This window comes from Ostrea edulis, chromosome 1 (assembly GCF_947568905.1).
Source record: "Ostrea edulis chromosome 1, xbOstEdul1.1, whole genome shotgun sequence".
Classification (NCBI taxonomy): domain Eukaryota; kingdom Metazoa; phylum Mollusca; class Bivalvia; order Ostreida; family Ostreidae; genus Ostrea; species Ostrea edulis.
Window position 1 is genome coordinate 17,446,700 of NC_079164.1, and position 19,153 is coordinate 17,465,852.

The 19,153-nt window shown below is 36.1% G+C and overlaps 1 protein-coding gene across 2 annotated transcripts; it reads right to left on the reverse strand.

The window, feature by feature from the left end:
* Positions 1-2,355: 2,355 nt before the first annotated feature.
* LOC125662414 (proline-rich transmembrane protein 3-like) lies at positions 2,356-18,048 on the reverse strand. Of its 2 annotated transcripts, none has more exons than XM_048894632.2 (4): positions 17,867-18,048; positions 15,733-15,829; positions 14,327-15,075; positions 2,356-3,825 (listed from the first exon to the last, which is right to left on the reverse strand). In XM_048894632.2, the coding sequence occupies exons 3-4, from the start codon at positions 15,045-15,047 to the stop codon at positions 3,446-3,448; spliced, it is 1,101 nt and encodes a 366-aa protein (XP_048750589.1). In that variant the 5' UTR covers positions 15,048-15,075; positions 15,733-15,829; positions 17,867-18,048; the 3' UTR covers positions 2,356-3,445. The 2 variants fall into 2 exon arrangements, with proteins under 2 accessions (XP_048750589.1, XP_056008904.1); XM_056152929.1 differs by lacking the exon at positions 17,867-18,048 and adding an exon at positions 17,286-17,314.
* Between the last annotated feature and the right edge of the window lie 1,105 nt (positions 18,049-19,153).

The following is a 19,153-nucleotide window of genomic DNA, read 5'->3' on the forward strand; positions in this document are numbered from 1 at the left end:
ACTGATTTTTAATTATTTGTTTTACCTCTATAGTAATATATAGTGAAAATAATTACCGGTGTGATACCTAAAGACAAACTCACGACTCTAAATCTTTACTTCCGTTGCCCACTTTGATTTCATATGACCAGAGTGATGAGTCAAATTAAAGCGCTCTGTAATGTATAAAACATTTGTCACACGCATATCTATGGCATGTCAAACGTTGCAATATTTGATCTTTTCCATTTCTATTGTATAATTTTCCATTTGTATTCTATATTTTCCATTTGCATTGTATAATTTTACATTTGCATTGTATAATTTCCATTTGTATTGTATAATTTTCCATTTGTATTCTATATTTTCCATTTGTATTGTATAATTTTCCATTTGTATTCTATATTTTCCATTTGCATTGTATAATTTTTCATTTGTATTGTATCCAGCGAATGTTTATTTTGATTTGTTACGAAGGATTTCATTAGTTAACGTCACTGATGTACCACATCTGTACTGTAGACGTGCTTAGCACACAGGGCCACATCGTCGCAAACCACGGTTTTGAGTCCACTCACGCTCGAATAGAAGCATCCGTGGGTAACCGACGATGACAGGCCGTAGCAATGACGGTTCTTTATCGTGCCAACGCCTGTGCAGCGATACGGAATATCTGTTTTTAAGGTCTTTTAAATGCCGAGTGTTTGGCAAAGGAGCAATCACTGTCTTTATGTCTCTAAAGCTTTGATGCGGCAATAACAGTAACGGTTCTCGAACTCACGACCTCTCGCCCACAAACCAAGCGATATATTACTGAGCTACCGCGACCAGGTCCTGGACTAGTTATTTTTAAAAATACTTGGCTAGCTCTAGTAATGGCGACCCCCCCCCCCCCGATCATTTTTTTTTAAAAATAGAACTGTCCAGAAAAGCATGCACATTTTTATTAAGTCAGAATTCAGTAGATTCGGGGGACTTAATTCGGCCCTTGGGTCCCCACCAATTGTTAACCTTGAGTTTGGTTTGTTACAACTATTCAATGGATTAATCTTAAGTTATCCTTTATCGAATTTGGTAATGCGCGAGATGTTGAAGAGGTAAAGTTCAGGAGCCACGTTTCGCAGGAATGTACCGTATTTGCTAAGTGTAATGGCGTAACCCCCCCACCCCCACCCCATTAATTGATCGCTTTTATGCGTCTAATGTGATCAGCATATTCAAACTACTCTCCTATTTAACCACTGGCTGATCTAGATAATTCTGAACGAAAGGATGCAGTAAACTGCTGGATGTCTGGGGACTATCTTAAGATCCCTAGTGAATCCAGTGCAAAGCCTTGGGGGAGGGGGTTGCAGTTGGAGGGCGAAGTCAGTGGCGGATTTAGGGGGGGCGCAGCTAGCTGCAATAATGTAGCCCAATCCAATTTTTTTTTATTCTGACGTTTTCGGGATAGGGCTACAATTCCATAGGATCTCCGTAATGGTGCAAAATAATTTTATGAATAACCGATAATAAACTCTGTGTATTAGTCCCAAATGTTGTTTATACCAAAAGGAGTACCAACTTTGTGCTCGGGCATGTCTAATAAAAGTGTTTTTCATTAAATATAATGTACAGCATGCAAAATTCTTCGTCTGCTCCGCCATGCTTGTTATCGCGAGATCTCGTAGGTGGATCTAATGAAAAGCCTAAACATTGACAATCAGCGCGAAAATGTAGTTATTCGAGCCACTTCGACAAAGGAAGGAAAATCATATTGTTGCAGAAAGAATTTACACTCTGCTGTTCGGTTTTTAACTTGATATTAAATTCAAACCTTCTCAATACCGACGAAATAGCTTTCGCCTCCATACTTGTCCATTGATGTAAATACCACCTTATATGGCATATGCAAATGACTTGACAACCGGAAGTTGAAACTTCAGTACATCAAACATGGCGCACAAATATGAATCGAGAAACTGGGATTTATCGAAATTGTTGAAAACGGTAGAATAGAGCCTCACAAATCTAAAGTTGTAGGTTGTAAATTTATATATTGACTAAGAAACATAGAATATCATTTTATTTACGTAAAGAAAGTCAGGAAATGTTTAGAATGAGCGCAAATGTTGCGGGAGTGAATCACTCCCGCATTTGCACCATTACGGAGATCCTAAGGAGTTGTAGCCCTCTCCCTAAAAAAAAAAAAAAATAAAAAAAAAAAAAAAAAAAAATCAGAGAGGGCTACATTATTGCAGCTAGGCGCAGCCGGCGCCCCCTCCCCCCTCAAAATTTCCAAATTTAAGGTAAATCTTGGTATCTTGTTTAGAAAAATGTATCAAACAATAAAAGAAGCAATAATTTCTTCCATTCCCGGAGAAATAAATGACAGTCTTTTGATTTCTTGAAGTACTTTATTGAGAGAACTTAATTTTTCCAGAAACCCTTAAAATTTGCGTCATTTTACTAATTTCACTTGATTAAAAATGACATATTTCAAGCCCTATGAAATCTGTAAAATCCAGGAGCTTCCGGGGACTTCGCCCCCTGGACCCCTACCCACTTGAGGCAGTCCCCAGACCCCGTGCCTCATAATTAAGTGGCGCCCCCGTAACCGCAATTCCTGGATCCGCCCCTGGAAGTCCCCTGGACAAGTGTGTTCTGACAAAATAAAACGTACATGCATGCTTTTTTCGACATCTGTATATAAAATATCATTTGTGAAGGGAGAGGGGGGGGGGGGGGGGGGGGTGTCTCCCGGCGCAAGATTCCTCATTGCTGGCTACATGTATGTTCAACTAGTCCTATATGGAACCGATCGCGGTAGTTCAGTGATATGCCCTTTGGTTCGTAACCGTGAAGTTGCATGTTCGAGTTCTTCTCGTGTCATGGCTGCATCAAACCTTAGACGTAAATATCGACAGGCGTTGACACGTTAAAGTACCCCCAATGCTACGACACAGTGCCCATACATGTAGCATAAGTAAGTCTATTTGTGGTACGTCACCTGGTGACGGCTAAATATAAGTGGGACCTAAACTAATGAAATCCTTCGTAACAAATCAAAATAAACAATCCCTCGGATGCAATATAAATGAAAGATTTTGCAATGCAAATGGAAATTATACAATGCAAACGAAAAAAATATATAATACAAATGGAAAATATAGAATACAAATGGAAAATTATACAATACAAATGGAAAATATAGAATACAAATGGAAAATTATACAATACAAATGGAAATTATACAATGCAAATGAAAAATTATACAATGCAAATGGAAAATATAGAATACAAATGGAAAATTATACAATAAAAATGGAAAAGATCAAATATTGCAACGTTTGACATGCCATACATATCAAGCAAGCATGCGTGAATGTAATGAATATAAAATGACTTGTATAATCTTCCTCATTATTTATTTCATGTACAGTATAACTAAATAACTGCTATATTACAGTTAATAACAATATCATGATCAATAATGATTCACTTGTTGGACGTCATTGTAATCAGTAATTACAGTGTTATTTTGCTCAATCGTATCGTCCAATGGAAAAATCTGTATTTTCTTGACATTATTTCTTTTGCAGCATATCAAACAGGAAGTCAATCTTTTGAAAATGTCTCTCGGGAGCAGTGACTTCTTTGCAACACACAATACAACTATAACTTCAGCTAGCTCTTCCGAACGCATCAGTGTTTGTAGCGCCCACCATGACCAAGAATCCACGAATCTTACGTCGCTGTACACACCAAAAACACTAGAGGCGGCGTATATATGTGTGGCGATTATCATAAAACCGATGGCTGAGGAAATGTAACACGTCATGATCAGTCGTAATATTCCAGAATTTTCTGCAAGAAACATAGAAATAAAACGTTTATGTACGTAACCCTGATAAAAGTATATACTCTTAAAGGGCGTACATGTATTGTGACATTGGAACTCTACCCAAGTACAAGTAACCCGCCTTTAACGAGGGTTAGCGTGGCAGCAACATGTCGGCCTTGCAAGGATACTGCGCATGTTTCAGTTTTCACGATGGATTTGATTGGTTGGAGTAAGAAAGTACATTAAACTATTTACCCCACTACATGTAACTCAGGTATAAGCCGAAGTCGTCCATAGAGAATTTCGGAAGAATGATTTCCCTTGATGTTGCGTAGAAGAATGGTTGCCACTAACCGGCAGTTTGATACTAGTATATTGATTCAGTTTGAAAAATACCATAAATTCAGTACTTGCACGTGAAACTCAGTAAGCCTTAGGCTATTTTTTTTATTTGCTTGTGAATACTACATGTTCATGTACTATATTCAAGGTCGGTCGCGAATCGTGTATCGTGTGACTTTTCATTACATGGGCAGTCCATATGGCGAACAGACCTAAACTGTTGCTGTAAATATTACGCATCATATTCAAATTTGATTTAGTGTTTGAGACCCAACATGTAATGATTACAATTCGTTGAAAATATTTGAAGAATTTCGGTCATTTTTACCACCATTATGAAACGAATACTCCTCAAATGTGCTTCAAACTGTTCCTAAGATTAATTTCGGACTGGTCGTCAGTCGTCACTGTGTTTCTGTCTTAAAACCAATAACAGAGAGTGAAAAGTACATCAAACCTTTAGTTTGATTGTCGTGGCTCAGGTTGTTTATGTTGAAAATCAGTCAACCATATTTAAGTCACGTGTTTTCGTTCGTGATGTTGAATGATAAAGATTTTATCTAATATTTTACCTACTTATGAAATTGCTGTACAGTTTTGTAACCGATAACATCAATTCGTCATTTACATCGCAAAAACGCGTGATTATCAGCGATAGTTCATAGGTATTGTAGGAATCAAAGAAACGATCGCTATGTACCAGTGCATCCTCACATTGTCAAAGGAAAGCTGAAAGCGAGTGCCTGGGGAAACATAGACAGTGGAGCCAAAACGATGGGTTCTGACAAAGATGAAACAATTGAAAGTCAGGTGAAAGACGATAGAAATTGTAAAATGGAATACTCTAAAACCTGGTCTTTCAGACTGTTACATACAAGTTATCATTAATTTTTGGGGGGCTTCCAATTTTCTAAAACTATCAACAGTGTTTTTGTTTACGTCTTGTGAAGATTTTAAAGAAACGTGCACTTTTCTTTAAAATCATTAGAATTAAGACAGAAAATGAAGAACAAATATTTTCTTTCACAAATCAAATCTAAAAGTTTGAAAATTTAGTCATACAAATGAGCAAAAATAAGTGCATCACCTGTTTTCGTTTTGACTAGATGATCTGGGGAGAAAATTCGCCAAAGACCAGTCAGTGATTATCAATTATTGGTACTATTCTACGCCAATTCAAATTATGGTTCCCATGGGGATCCGGGTTAGAATAGGTCCTCATTACCCATTGCTTGTCGTAAGAGGTGACTAAATGGGGCGGTCCTTCGGATGAGACCGCAAAAACCGAGGCCCCGTGTCACAGCAGGTGTGGCACGATAAAGATCTCTCCCTGCTTAAAGGCCCTAAACGCCGAGCATATGCTTAAAATTTACAGCCCTTCACCGGCATTGGTAACGTCTCCATCTGAGTGAAATATTCTCGAGAGAGACGTTAAGCAATAATCAATCAATGAAATTACGGCGCGTAAATGAAGACGGTGTTGGTATATTCTGCGTATGCAAAAATGCAGGCAATTATGGTTTGCTAAAAATCAGTTAAAGAATATATCCATGGCTGGACTCCGAAGAAGCTACATGTTGCTGGTGCTGTCAGACTACAGGAGGAACCCATATTGTAGAGCTGACATGCTCTGATATGGTATGCAATGAAACACGTTCTAAAGCTCCTATTTGATAGTTGGTATTACAGAGGTGTCTCGTTTAAAGTCAGTATTTCACAAATTAAGGAGGTATGCTACACCAGAGAAATTTGATGTAGATGAAAAGTGTAGGATATGTACAAAAATATTTTGAATTTGAAAATTTTCAAATTTACTTTATTTTGTCAAAAAATACAGTTTTAGTAGAAGGTAATTTGAAAAAAACTTAAAACCCCTGCTGGACTCGAACCTGCGATCTACAGTTCAGCAGTCGGTATTCTAACCTACTGAGCTACTCGGCTAGGTATTTAAATGGAAAAGGAAAAGTCAAATATTGCTGATATCGATTTTGTCATCCATGTTTTTAAAGGAAGTCAGCCATTATGACGATGTAGAGTACTACCTTAATGGTTGTTATGATGATCTAATTTGCTAATTAAACCTGTTATTAGATCGAATGCTGTCTAATGTGTTTCACACCAATACACAATTTCCAAAATGTCAGCTCTTCTGTGATGGAGGCACGTTCAGTACTTGGATGAGCAAAATGTATATACATACAGTACATGTATAGATGACGATACAATTTATGAAAGATTGAACTTTGTTTATAACAACCGGTGATATACATACTATGTGCTTTAAACTGACCATACAACTGTAGCAAGAGGAATTAGTTTAAAGTAGGTCATTAAATTAAATACACTGTACCGGTATGTTATTATCATGTGTATGTTATTATCATTCCTTTAATTCCTCTTTGACACGACCGATACTCTTAACAGAGAAAGATGGCGAATTTCGATTATTCTAATCTCAAATACTTATTAATAATCTTACCAAAGTTTAGTTTCGTTGTAGATCGGATGGCTGCATCGCAGCTAGTAATATATGAACGCAACGATTTAAGCATTTGTACCCTCCGCATGTGTTCAAATATATAATTTTTGTCTCACCGTACGTAAGAGTTCAACAAAGGGAAACAACTTTTGAGAAACTCGAAAATTCCGTATTGCTAGGCTGTTCTTTATGTACTATTTTTACTACGGATTACTTCGTTGACCCGATAGAGGGCTCACGGCGAGTATGACCAGTCAACAGGGGTTTACTCCTTCTAGGCACCTGATCCCACCTCTGTTATGTCTAGGGGTCCGTGTTTGTCTGATCCCATCTCTGTTATGTCTAGGGGTCCGTATTTGCCATTCTCTTACTTTTGTATCTTTTAAAAGATTTATGAGAATCAATAGGTCAATACAACCTATCATTGAGTCAAATGCTGTCTGACGTGTTTCATACCGATTATTAGGCCGTTCTTAGCACACTGATTTTGACTACGGATAACTCCGTTTACCTGATCAGGATATAGGGCTCACGGCGGGTGTGACTGGTCGACAGGGGATGCTTACTCCTCCTAGGCACCTGATCCCACCTCTGGTGTGTCCAGGGGCCCGTGTTTGCCCAACTATCTATTTTGTATTGCTTATAGGAGTTATAAGATTGATCACTGTTCGTTATCTTCACCTTTCATGGATCACTATTCGTTAGCTTCACTCGTTTATATTGGTGTTGGTCGATTCACAGACTGTGTTGTGGCAGTTTTTGTGACTGGGTTGACTGCTGGATGTACAAACCATCCCAGAGTCATATAAACAGTTGGTGATATATAGACCTCTGGATCATCTTTCTGTTGATGACGATGTAATTCTCGCTACTCTGGATCATCTTTCTGTTGATGACGATGTAATTCTCGCTACTCTGGATCATCTTTCTGTTGATGACGATGTAATTCTCGCTACTCTGGATCATCTTTCTGTTGATGACGATGTAATTCTCGCTACTCTGGATCATCTTTCTGTTGATGACGATGTAATTCTCGCTACGCTATCACGTGATGACGATGTAATTCTCGCTACGCTATCACATGCTACATAGTTATTTGATGCAAAATTTTAAAATAGATCAAAGTTAATTATTCAAGAGAATTGGTAATCCAGAATGATTATATGCAAATTCGCAAACCAAATTCATTGTGTTTTATCCGATTGTGAATGATCAAAGCTGTTAATTAGTTTTGAACACTTTTTATTTTTCAGCCGGTCCATTTGTCTGTCCACAAATATCTTAAAGAAATTGTCACCAGAGACAAATAGCGCTCACTAGGAAAATCCATTATGGGATGAGCAGTAAAGAATTCGATACTGAGGTAAATCTTAATATCCATGTGGATTAAGGATATGTTCCTAAGATTGATACTTTATGCAGCTTAGGGCTTCGAAACGTCATTGTCTTGAAGGTCTCCCAAGGTAAAAATATTGTGATTAACTACACTGTATATACAATGTATTAAAGTTACATGTAACAGTAATATCAGTCTTTTACTAATGTAAATTAAAGTCCCCAGATGTCGTATATCCATGTTTTTATGTAATTAGTCGTCGTCCATCGCCAGTCGTACGTTAACAATTTTGACATTTTTAAAGCTGTATGACCCGATGTTCATGTATTATTTTTGTGCATTATTACTTTAAAGCAGATCAATTACTTTATAAAGTTATTAACTTTCCCTCAATTACACTGCTTGAAAACATCTGCATGTAAAAGAAAACAGTGAGAATATTATTTAGAAGGTAAATAAGTGTGGCACATATATAAATCATCCCATAATAGACGTCTATAAATAGACCCACGTGTCTCAGGGGAATCCCAGCATGATGTGTTAACTGGTCTAGTTTTAAGGCTGAAAGAGCCTTATAATGTATGTTTCATACATAATAAAATATTGTTTAAATTAAGGCTGAAAGAGCGTAAAACAACGAATTACTAAAAGGTATTTGATATTTTCATTTCTATTAAACTTATGGCACGGTACTGTTGTAACAAAATACACAACTTTACACAGATAAGACCACCGCTGATCTGAAAGTTTGAACTGGTCACGTGACTATCACTTGAAATGGCAGAGTGACGCGGTTATTTGTAAACATCGATTTAAAATCAAATAATTTGGGTTGAAACAGGTGAAATAATGCATGATAAGTCATACAGCCCCATAACTACATACGTGCGATGATTTAATAGCCTTTTTACGCACAGGCAATTGCATCGCTTGGGGGTCGAATTTACTATATAAAGAGTAAAGGTATAGAACTCTAAATATAGGGTACCCAAGCTAGCCGATGTAAAAACAATAAATTAATTAATATAAAATTCTACTCGGTATTTTAATTTATTCATACATAATCAATCTACATTACTACCAAAGTTCATCCCAAAATTCCGTATACTTCCCAAGATATGCAGAAATGAACTCCGAAAAATGCCTACTATTTTTTGGTTGACTTTTAGCTGGGCCCTGACACTATACGACTACACAGAGTGTTTGAGCATTGCAACAAGCTATCAAATAGAATGTGCATCATAAAATATCATTTCTAAAATGAATTTCTTACCCCAATTCATAAAATGAAGTCCGTAATAGCTCCAAGTGACTGAAAACTTAAAATCGTGTGTACTTTCATTTTATCACAGTCATTTTCATCGGTGCCACTAACTACCCACTTTGACATCATTATTATCAATCGTCAAACACCTGTGATACTGTGATTTAGATAAAAATAGACATAATAAGACATTTGTATATTTATAAAGGCTTGTTATTAGCATAAATCATGTACTATAATGAATCAATATTGATCATTATTAGTATATTTGAGTCTCTAAATCGTTATGGGTCCTTCCATCTCTTTTGGGTAATTAGTCATAACTACCGTTGATGGTTGGGATTTTGAAAGTACAGACGGTTTAAAAAATTTCAGTCACTTGGAGCTATTACGGACTTCATTTTATGAATTGGGGTTAGAAATTCATTTTAAAAATGATATTTATGCTGCACATTTTATTTGATATCTTGTTGCAATGCTCAAACACTCTGTGTAGTCGTATAGTGTCAGGGCCCAGCTAAAAGTCAACCAAAAAATAACAGGCATTTTTCGGAGTTCATTTCTGCATATCTTGGGAAGTATACGGAATTTCGGAATGAACTTTGGTAGTAATGTAGATTGATTATGTATGAATAAATTAAAATACAAAGTAGAATTTTATATCAATTAAGTTATTGTTTTTACATCGGCTAACTTGGGTACCCTATATTTAGAGTTCTATACCTTTACTCTTTATATAGTAAATTCGACCCCCAAGCGATGCAATTGCCTGTGTTTTTACGAGATGGAAAAAAATATTGTAATTCGGACCATACAGCTTTAACTTCTTGATAACTACCATTCCATTTATTTTTTCATCTTTGGGACCAGGGTGATTTAAATTGTAATTTTAAAGACTCCTGTTCTCCTGGGGCGTTAGGGGTAGAGTAAAAACTGCCAAACATTTCCCAATTTTCAAAAATCTTCTCTATAACCACACATCTTTAAGAAAAGCTAAATTTATAGTGATGTAGAGCTGGAAGGCCTCTATTGCAATTTTAAATTTCATAATCACCGGGGACTAGGTTCTGACTCCAGGGCGGGGCCAAACTTGGTGTAAAGTGTTTGTGTGTAGAACATTTAAATTTCTTTGTGCTATTATTGATATTAAATTGAAACTAAATAGATAGTTAGGAAGAGGAAGAATTTTGTTTTAAATAAAAATTGTAAATTTGATGATTCCATGGGTAGGCGCTTTGGTATCAGTGGGACCAAAATGGTCAGTTATTAAATGTGGTAGCAATTGAACATTTTTAAACTTCTTTATAACTACCAATCCAATTATTTTCAAATTTGGTATGCAGCATCTTTAGGAGAAGGGTGACATAAATGATAAATTTCAGGAATACTGCACACCCGGGGCCTTATGGGTAAGGCAAAATCTGCCAAAATTGACAACTTTTCCAAACTCTTTTTCTCTACAACCGTACATCTGTAAGTAAAACTGAATGTTTAGTGATGTAGAGCTGGAAGGCCTCTATCATAATTGTAAATTTAATGATCCCCGGCATAGAGGTTCTGACTCCAGGGCGGGGCCAAACTTGGTATATAGTACCGCTGCGGTGGCCTAGAGGTTAGAGTGTTCGCCCCGCATGCGGAATTAAGGCCGAGGTTCGAATCCCGGCCGCGACAGACCTGAGTCGTTAAAACAGGTAGTGACAGTTCCATCGCCAAAAGCTCGGCATCAGGTGTGAATATCACGGGTCCTCGGAAATGACCTTTAAATGGATGCCCCGTATCGCAGTAGGTGTGGCACGCTAAAGAACCCTCACTGCTCAAAGGCCGTAGGTGCCGAGCAAAGGCCTAAATTTGATGCCCTTCACCGGTCTTGGTGACGTCTCCATATGAGTGAAAAATTCTCGAGAGAGACGTTAGACAAGATACAATAAATCAATACAGTGTTTATGTGCAAAAATTTTTCTTTACTGCTATTGATACTAAAGTGAAACTAAATGAAAATTTAGAGAGAACATGTAGTCCCTTACCAAAATTGTAAATTTAATGACCCCAGGGGTAGGAGTAGGGGTGTTGGTATCAAGGTGGGGCCTAAATGGCAAGTGATTACTGCTATTTCAATTTTATTTGGTGTAAATTTGGTATGAAGCATCTTTGGGGCACCGGAAACATAAATTGTAAGCTTCGGGGCTTCTGCACCCCCGGACACTAGTGGCAGGGTAACACCTGCCAAACATTGACCAATATTAAATAATAAATTGATAATTTCACAACCCAAGGGTTTAAACTTTAGGGTGGGTCCAAATTATTCATATCGTATTAATGCTACATACATGTATATTATATACATGTAAAGTCTTTTATCGGTATAGTCACATTCGGTTACCTATAAGTTATAAGAACACAATTTGTTTTATACTGTTGCTGAATATTAGAATTTAGCTTAGATATGCAGAACAGGAATTCTTTCTAGATTCCATAGCCCTTGGGGCTAGTGATCGATACGTTTAATTAATACTCAACTGACTGATAAGACTCGCGGGCCTCTTGTTGAAATATTTACTCTATCGGTATCACAATTTAACAAGAAACCTATTCAACCCCAAAAGGTTAAGTGTATTAAAAGTGTCCCGTTGTAAATATAAGTATCACTAGTTTACTACAGTATTGAAGTTTAACTGTGGTAAATGAAATATAGTGAACTTTTTACACATACATTTTATCAATGAGTTGCTTGTCCTTGATAAAATTGGAGAGAGAAAATAAATGTCAATCCATATGGAGGTAGACTTCCTCGTGAAGCGCACCAGGTATTAGAATATGCCTCTAACACGGTTGTCAAAAGCCTTATTTGCGTGAATTCATTTTAGGTTTGCGATAGGGTAATGTCATTGATGATATCAATATTAGCTGCAATTAAAATGATTAGAATTAATTGATATCGCAGTGCAATTTTTCTTTAGTTTGGAAAATAAGTGCATGTAACGCAATGCATTGTAAAAATCAATACTTATGAAATATCTTGTCTTTATGAATGATGAACCTCTGTATTTATGAAGGGCGTATTTCCCACTAATCGTAATTTCTCGGGAATTTCCGACACGTTCGGGAAAACCGCTTCGAATGTATCATGTTCACGGGATCACAGGAACCAGATGTACGAAATTTGTACATAATGGATACATCCAACCATTGCGTAAGTCACTGATTGGTAGTTTCATGTATCAAAATGTTGAAATCTCACTGTTTCCAGTAAGTGATTATTGTAAAAAGGAGAATAAATCGTTTTACTCGTATTTGATTTGATATAAAAATGGAGGTTCTAATAAAACATTCAATTTGAAGGTTGTTTTTCCACTTGCCGGAAAGGCCCAAGAAGTTGCAATTGTATCTTATAAAAACGAATAAAATGACAATTATTTCGGTAAATTTTATGACCTAGTAGTATACACATGTATATACCCCCCTCCCCGCTCTAAAAAATCGACACAATAATTGAAATTGACATTCACTCATGATGGCCAATTGCGTCAAACGACATTCTGCTTAAACTAAGAATAGTTAACGAAATGAAGTCTACACAAAATTCCATTTCTGACATTATACATTTATGCCTAATATTAACGGTATGAGAGAAAATAAAACATGTTATCTAATAATCACACCCGAAGGCATTATCATTTTATCCAATCGTAGCTACTCGGCCATTTCCGTAACCGCAAATGCAACTAAGATATCATACACTCTAACTTAAAGGCATTCTACCACAATCAATTTCCACTTACATATTTATGTTTTAGAGTGAATAGGACGTTAATGATACTGAAACTGAATCTGTGGTGAAAATATAAAGAACACATTATATAGGGATTCGGTTCTGGCCTTTTATCCTCATCCACAGGCGCGCTTCCGGCGAAAAAAATGCATCGATTTGATGCAATTCTTGCGCCGATCCACGTTCGAGTCTTCTTACCGGTTACGAAAAAGGACGAGCGCGTGATCCGATTGTCATTTTATCACGAATCAATACTTTATCATACGACAAAAATGCCCGGAAGTAAAATGTTTATCATCTGGACTTATTCTCAAAATTTGCAAAAAAAAATGTCTGGACTTCGTTACTTTTTTCATGGTCATGCAGTCGCTTGATTAATACAATATTGTATGTACCTCAGGCTGGTTTTGTTCAACAGTGAAGAATGATATGCTAGATGAGTTTCGAAGAGGTTTAATATGATGATATTCTGTACTCCTCGGTCATTTACCCTAGTCTATCTAACACATTTGTGTAACATCGTAATGAAAAGTGATTATTTCAAAAATACGCATTGGACATTCAAAATAATTGACCCATTCTTACCTTCTAAAGAGAGAACCTCAACCTGAATGCATATCTTGTGACCGTCCATTAACTATACATCACATTCTTTTAGAATGTAGTGACTTTACGCCCATACGAAATATACTTTTAATAGTGTTCAATCAATGAAAGAACTTTTTACAAATATCGACAATCATTATACTATACAATATTTTTAAGAATGCGACTTTTACAGAAAAGTTTGAAAAGTTTTATAATACAACTATTTATATACACGAATTGTTTTTTGGTTTTTAACCTGTCGGATGGGACATTAAAGGTGTCCCGTGTCAAGGATCACAACCCCCTTGGCACGCAAAAGATCGTTTTCCTGATGTTCGAAAAAGAGTAGGCTCACTGGGGGCCGTCAGGGAAACTCAAACACTCACAACCATACATAATTCAATTAGTTAACCGCCGTAGAATGGCTGAAATATTGCCAAAATGGTGTAAAACCTCAATCAATCAATCTTTCATAAATTCTTATATAGATGAGGTATACATGTCGTATTACATAAAATTGTGTTATTGGGAATCACGATTATGCTACAAATATAAGTACAGTCCTATTGTCAATTTTAAATTCACCGGGTGACAGAGCAATGAACATATAAATACAAAATTTACAATATGACAACTTGTAAGTCTTACAGTAGATTTGTATTTAATGAAACCCGGTAAATTAAAAATGTACAATATGACAGTACAAGAACAAAACAGTTAAAACAAATTAGAACAAAATTACCGACCTTGAGGTAGTTGGTTGAAGCTGGAGGACAAGTTACTGCGAATCTTTTTTCCTACACAGAGGTATCCCACACACATCAGGAACCCAAAGAGAATGAATAAGCCCTGACAGATAACCAGAAGGGGGTCGGTTTCAGGGAAGAAATACACGGACAGGTCCGTTGAGATGACCAGTGTCACGTGAGCGGCTGTAAATCCCAAAATAGCTGGTAATTTTTGAAACCGAGGAGGCCCAACGCTCATTTTGGTGGTATCAATCAGCGCCAAAAGAACTAAACTGAAAGCTGAGAGTAAAAACGGACTTCCTAGTGACCATAATAATCTTGCAGACACTGCATGGAAAACTTTCTCCGTGTGGTAAGGGTCTACTATTAAAGAAATAAACCGCAGGGAACAAAAGAGAATCAGCATTGTCAGTAGAGACCCTGATAGACTGCCCTTGTACTGTCTGTTCGAGTCCTTCAACACACGAACTAAAATCCAAATGGCTAAAATGTCTGCAATAACAAACGCGCATCCAAAGAAATATGTGTGGATCGGCCATGCAGCTCCCCATTCCTCAATCGCTACTGACCACTCGGGTTCGGGCTCCGGCCATCCAGGTTCCGCTTCCGGAACAATTCGGCCAGGTTCTTGTTCTGGTGTAGTGGGTTCTTGTTCCGGTGATGTAGGTTCCTGTTCTGGGGTTATATTGGTGAGGTCACTTGTACCTATAGTAGACATGATCTGCTATTGTGTCATCGTGCTTAAACTGAAAAAATAAAGAGGTATGCTTTAAAGGTTTGTTCCCTACAGATACATCACTAACTGTTGTATTTTCCGCTTCTCCAAGGATGAACTACAGCGATATGTGGTTCTATATAGACAGAGCCATTGCACTGTATTGGTTCCAGCTATCACGCTTCGTTCATCAAAGCACGGCAATAAGAACGCTGTTGAATACCATGTGAACTGCTAGCTTTCTTGCATGCATTATGATGTCGTTTGATATGCGGAAGAATCGTATTGCAATAAATTTGGTACAGCTCTTTTGACACAAAATTACCCTTATAAAACCACACACACAAAACTGAGGAAATATTAAGTGTATAACAAAAAACGGATATTTTAAAAAGTCATTGTAAATGAACTTTTTATAAATTGTCTATTTTTGCACTTTCAGTTATGCTGTCCGAAAATAGTAAAAATGCAGGTGGGATGAAATAGAATTAAAGTGTCATATATCCTGTTTAATATTTTTAGAATTAAAATGTCTTATTTCTTTGGATAAAGACCCCTACCTATTGAATAGTGATACATTTGATACTACTACATGTAAAATATCATAACAATACTACAAATTAGCATGAGACACAGAAAACATTGATATACCAAAATCAATTGTCCGATAAGAAACATCCGTACTCACCGCTAGTTACGTTCACTGTGGGTTGATTCTGTGTAAAATTAATTCACTGAGAGTTGGACTTTTCTGTATGTTGAAAACGATCCAGTCGACTAAGCGTCTGATACAAAGGAAATAAGAGTACGATAACAAAACAAAAAACCCATCACCAGGGGCAAGGTTTACCCCTGTCATGTGGAAATTTATATACACGGGAAAGTGGACAGAATAACTAGCTGTCCACGGCTACTGTCATTTTAGTATAGAGTCATATATTCTATTCAGGTTATTTTTGGAAGGTGACTGGTGCAAAGTTTTTCATAGGGAAGTCAGTCATTTAGCGAAGGACAAAAACGAATTACAGATTTAATAGAAGAAAATGTGAACCTGTTTGATTATTTTATTCAGAAGGTAATATACCTAAATGTGGGTTTGTCTATATGACAGCAACTCCACCAGCGCGATATTCAACTCTAAAATTTAGTTTGGCGCATTTCGATGATAATTCAAAACCGGATACTTTAAAACTAGTGTATTACCCTCGACCGTCGCCGGTTTTAAGTGCCATAATTGTTCAGTTTATGATTAACAGGAATATGACAGGTGTTCCCATGTAAATTCTAGCAGATATCACCCAAACACGAGTATTTTATTTCAATTCAAATTCATTTGAAGTATTTCAGATACATTTTTATTTTAAATTTTCGTTCTCAAATAACATTAATTTTACATTCTACACAAAATCACTTATGAGAATATCATCGATATATCGAACCGGAACTAACATACAACAGAACTAATGGTAACATAAAATCTGAAGTGGATTCGTGATAAAAATCCTGTACAACACGAAAATCTTGTCATGCAGTATCGATTGCCTATATTTTGCTTGATGCAAAAGTTACACTGAACAGGTTGGAGAATAAAATTGTATTCATAATAGCAGAATTATAAACTGAAAAGGGCTTTTAATGAACCGCAATATGTTCACTTCTAGAGAGGGGGTTTATAGTATGGAAACACACCTTTTACGAACTACGCTGTGTAAAGCGTAGTGGAAATTGACAACTTGTAATCAATGTAGCATTTGCTTCATTAAGCCTATTTAAAATATTTCCAATAATATACCTACACCATACATTTGTTAGCCCTTATTCATATTTTTTTTTTTTTCAAAAGTACTGCATGCATATTTCAGATCATGGTAAAAACCACCTATTATATACTGCTGTCTAGTAAAATATTAAATACTTACATCAACTGTTACAGTGTATTATATACTGCTCTCTAGTAAAATATTAAATACTTACATCAACTGTTACAGTGTATTATATACTGCTGTCTAGTAAAATATTAAATACTTACATCAACTGTTACAGTGTATTATATACTGCTCTCTAGTAAAATATTAAATACTTACATCAACTGTTACAGTGTATTATATACTGCTCTCTAGTAAAATATTAAATACTTACATCTACTGTTACATATACTGCTGTCTAGTAAAATATTAAATACTTACATCAACTGTTACAGTGTATTATATACTGCTCTCTAGTAAAATATTAAATACTTACATCGACTGTTACAGTGTATTATATACTGCTGTCTAGTAAAATATTAAATACTTACATCTACTGTTACATATACTGCTCTCTAGTAAAATATTAAATACTTACATCAACTGTTACAGTGTATTATATACTGCTGTCTAGTAAAATATTAAATACTTACATCGACTGTTACAGTGTATTATATACTGCTGTCTAGTAAAATATTAAATACTTACATCGACTGTTACAGTGTATTATATACTGCTGTCTAGTAAAATATTAAATACTTACATCAACTGTTACAGTGTATTATATACTGCTGTCTAGTAAAATATTAAATACTTACATCAACTGTTACAGTGTATTATATACTGCTGTCTAGTAAAATATTAAATACTTACATCAACTGTTACATATACTGCTGTCTAGTAAAATATTAAATACTTACATCAACTGTTACAGTGTATTATATACTGCTGTCTAGTAAAATATTAAATACTTACATCTACTGTTACATATACTGCTGTCTAGTAAAATATCAAATACTTACATCAACTGTTACAGTGTATTATATACTGCTGTCTAGTAAAATATTAAATACTTACATCGACTGTTACAGTGTTCATCTATTGTTTTTTTTTTTAATCCATACTTTGTCCACATTTTAAAACTCCGGAAATCGAAATGTCAATTTCTAAGTTTCAGTTCGGATGAAATTGGTGTGAACGTTCGTCACCTTTCACATGACGTGGTCATTCTGAGGATGTCCGCATTACTTCCGATGATATATAACAAGGACTAAGTACGTATCGGCCTTGTGATCACTTACCGCTCTATACGTATGTAGCAATAGTGAAACACAGGGCGAAGATACAATAACATCTCTCTACTTAAGCATGAAATATAGTATTATGTCAGACACATTGTATGTTTCCTTTAAAATATGTATTTCTGTTCTTCAATTTTACCAACACACACACGCGCGCGCGCGCTCGCACATACACACACATTTCTTTATTCATTCGTTTATTTATTTCAATTGAATATAACTTTAATTATTTACAACGCTTTTGTATAAGGAATTAATGCGCGCATCAACTTCTTTAAAGAGAGGAACAATTCAATTAAAAGGGAAGCCACACACCCACCACTAAAAAACCCCGATAAGCTTCAGTACTAATTTGGAAACGTTAAAAATTGAAATTCCCGCTATCTATAGAGGCTACCATGATGTGGAACTCTTTTGTATTTAAGACCACAAAAATCAATAATTTTGATGTCACACCGTCTGTTCCGGTTTTGATGAAATTCTAACATCAAACATCATCAAAAATGTGTATGCAGTAAATTTTACGAATAAATAGGTTGATGACCTCCTGTCAAGCAGTTAATTACACTAATGCGAAGGGGAGATGTGAAAACAGCCCCCCCCCCCCCCGAAATTCCTGACCCAACCAAGTCATCTGAAAGAAAAGACTATGTAAAATATTTGTGTAATGACACGTTGAGGTTCAAGACATTTGTATGAAGAAACGTATACCATCTGCCTGGTCTGCGACTCGACTGAACGTCTTTTCTTAATTTCTTCTTGCGAAGCTCAAATCTACACGGCTCCAAACTGACCTGTTCGTGACTTGTCATGTTTACAGTGCTGCTGATGAAATAAACGGAACTGACGGTGTGACGTCATAAATTAAACTTCAATGACCGCTCTCTTAGCGGCGGGTAATTAAAGATATAATTATGATGAATTGATATTAATTTAATCGTTAAGCAATGCAAGGTTGTTAAAGATTGTCATTTACGATGTCAGTAAGTAATACTTTATTCATACAAGCAACAATGTGGTTAGGGTTGCCTTTCCCTTTAAAGATATCATTAATTCGATTGTA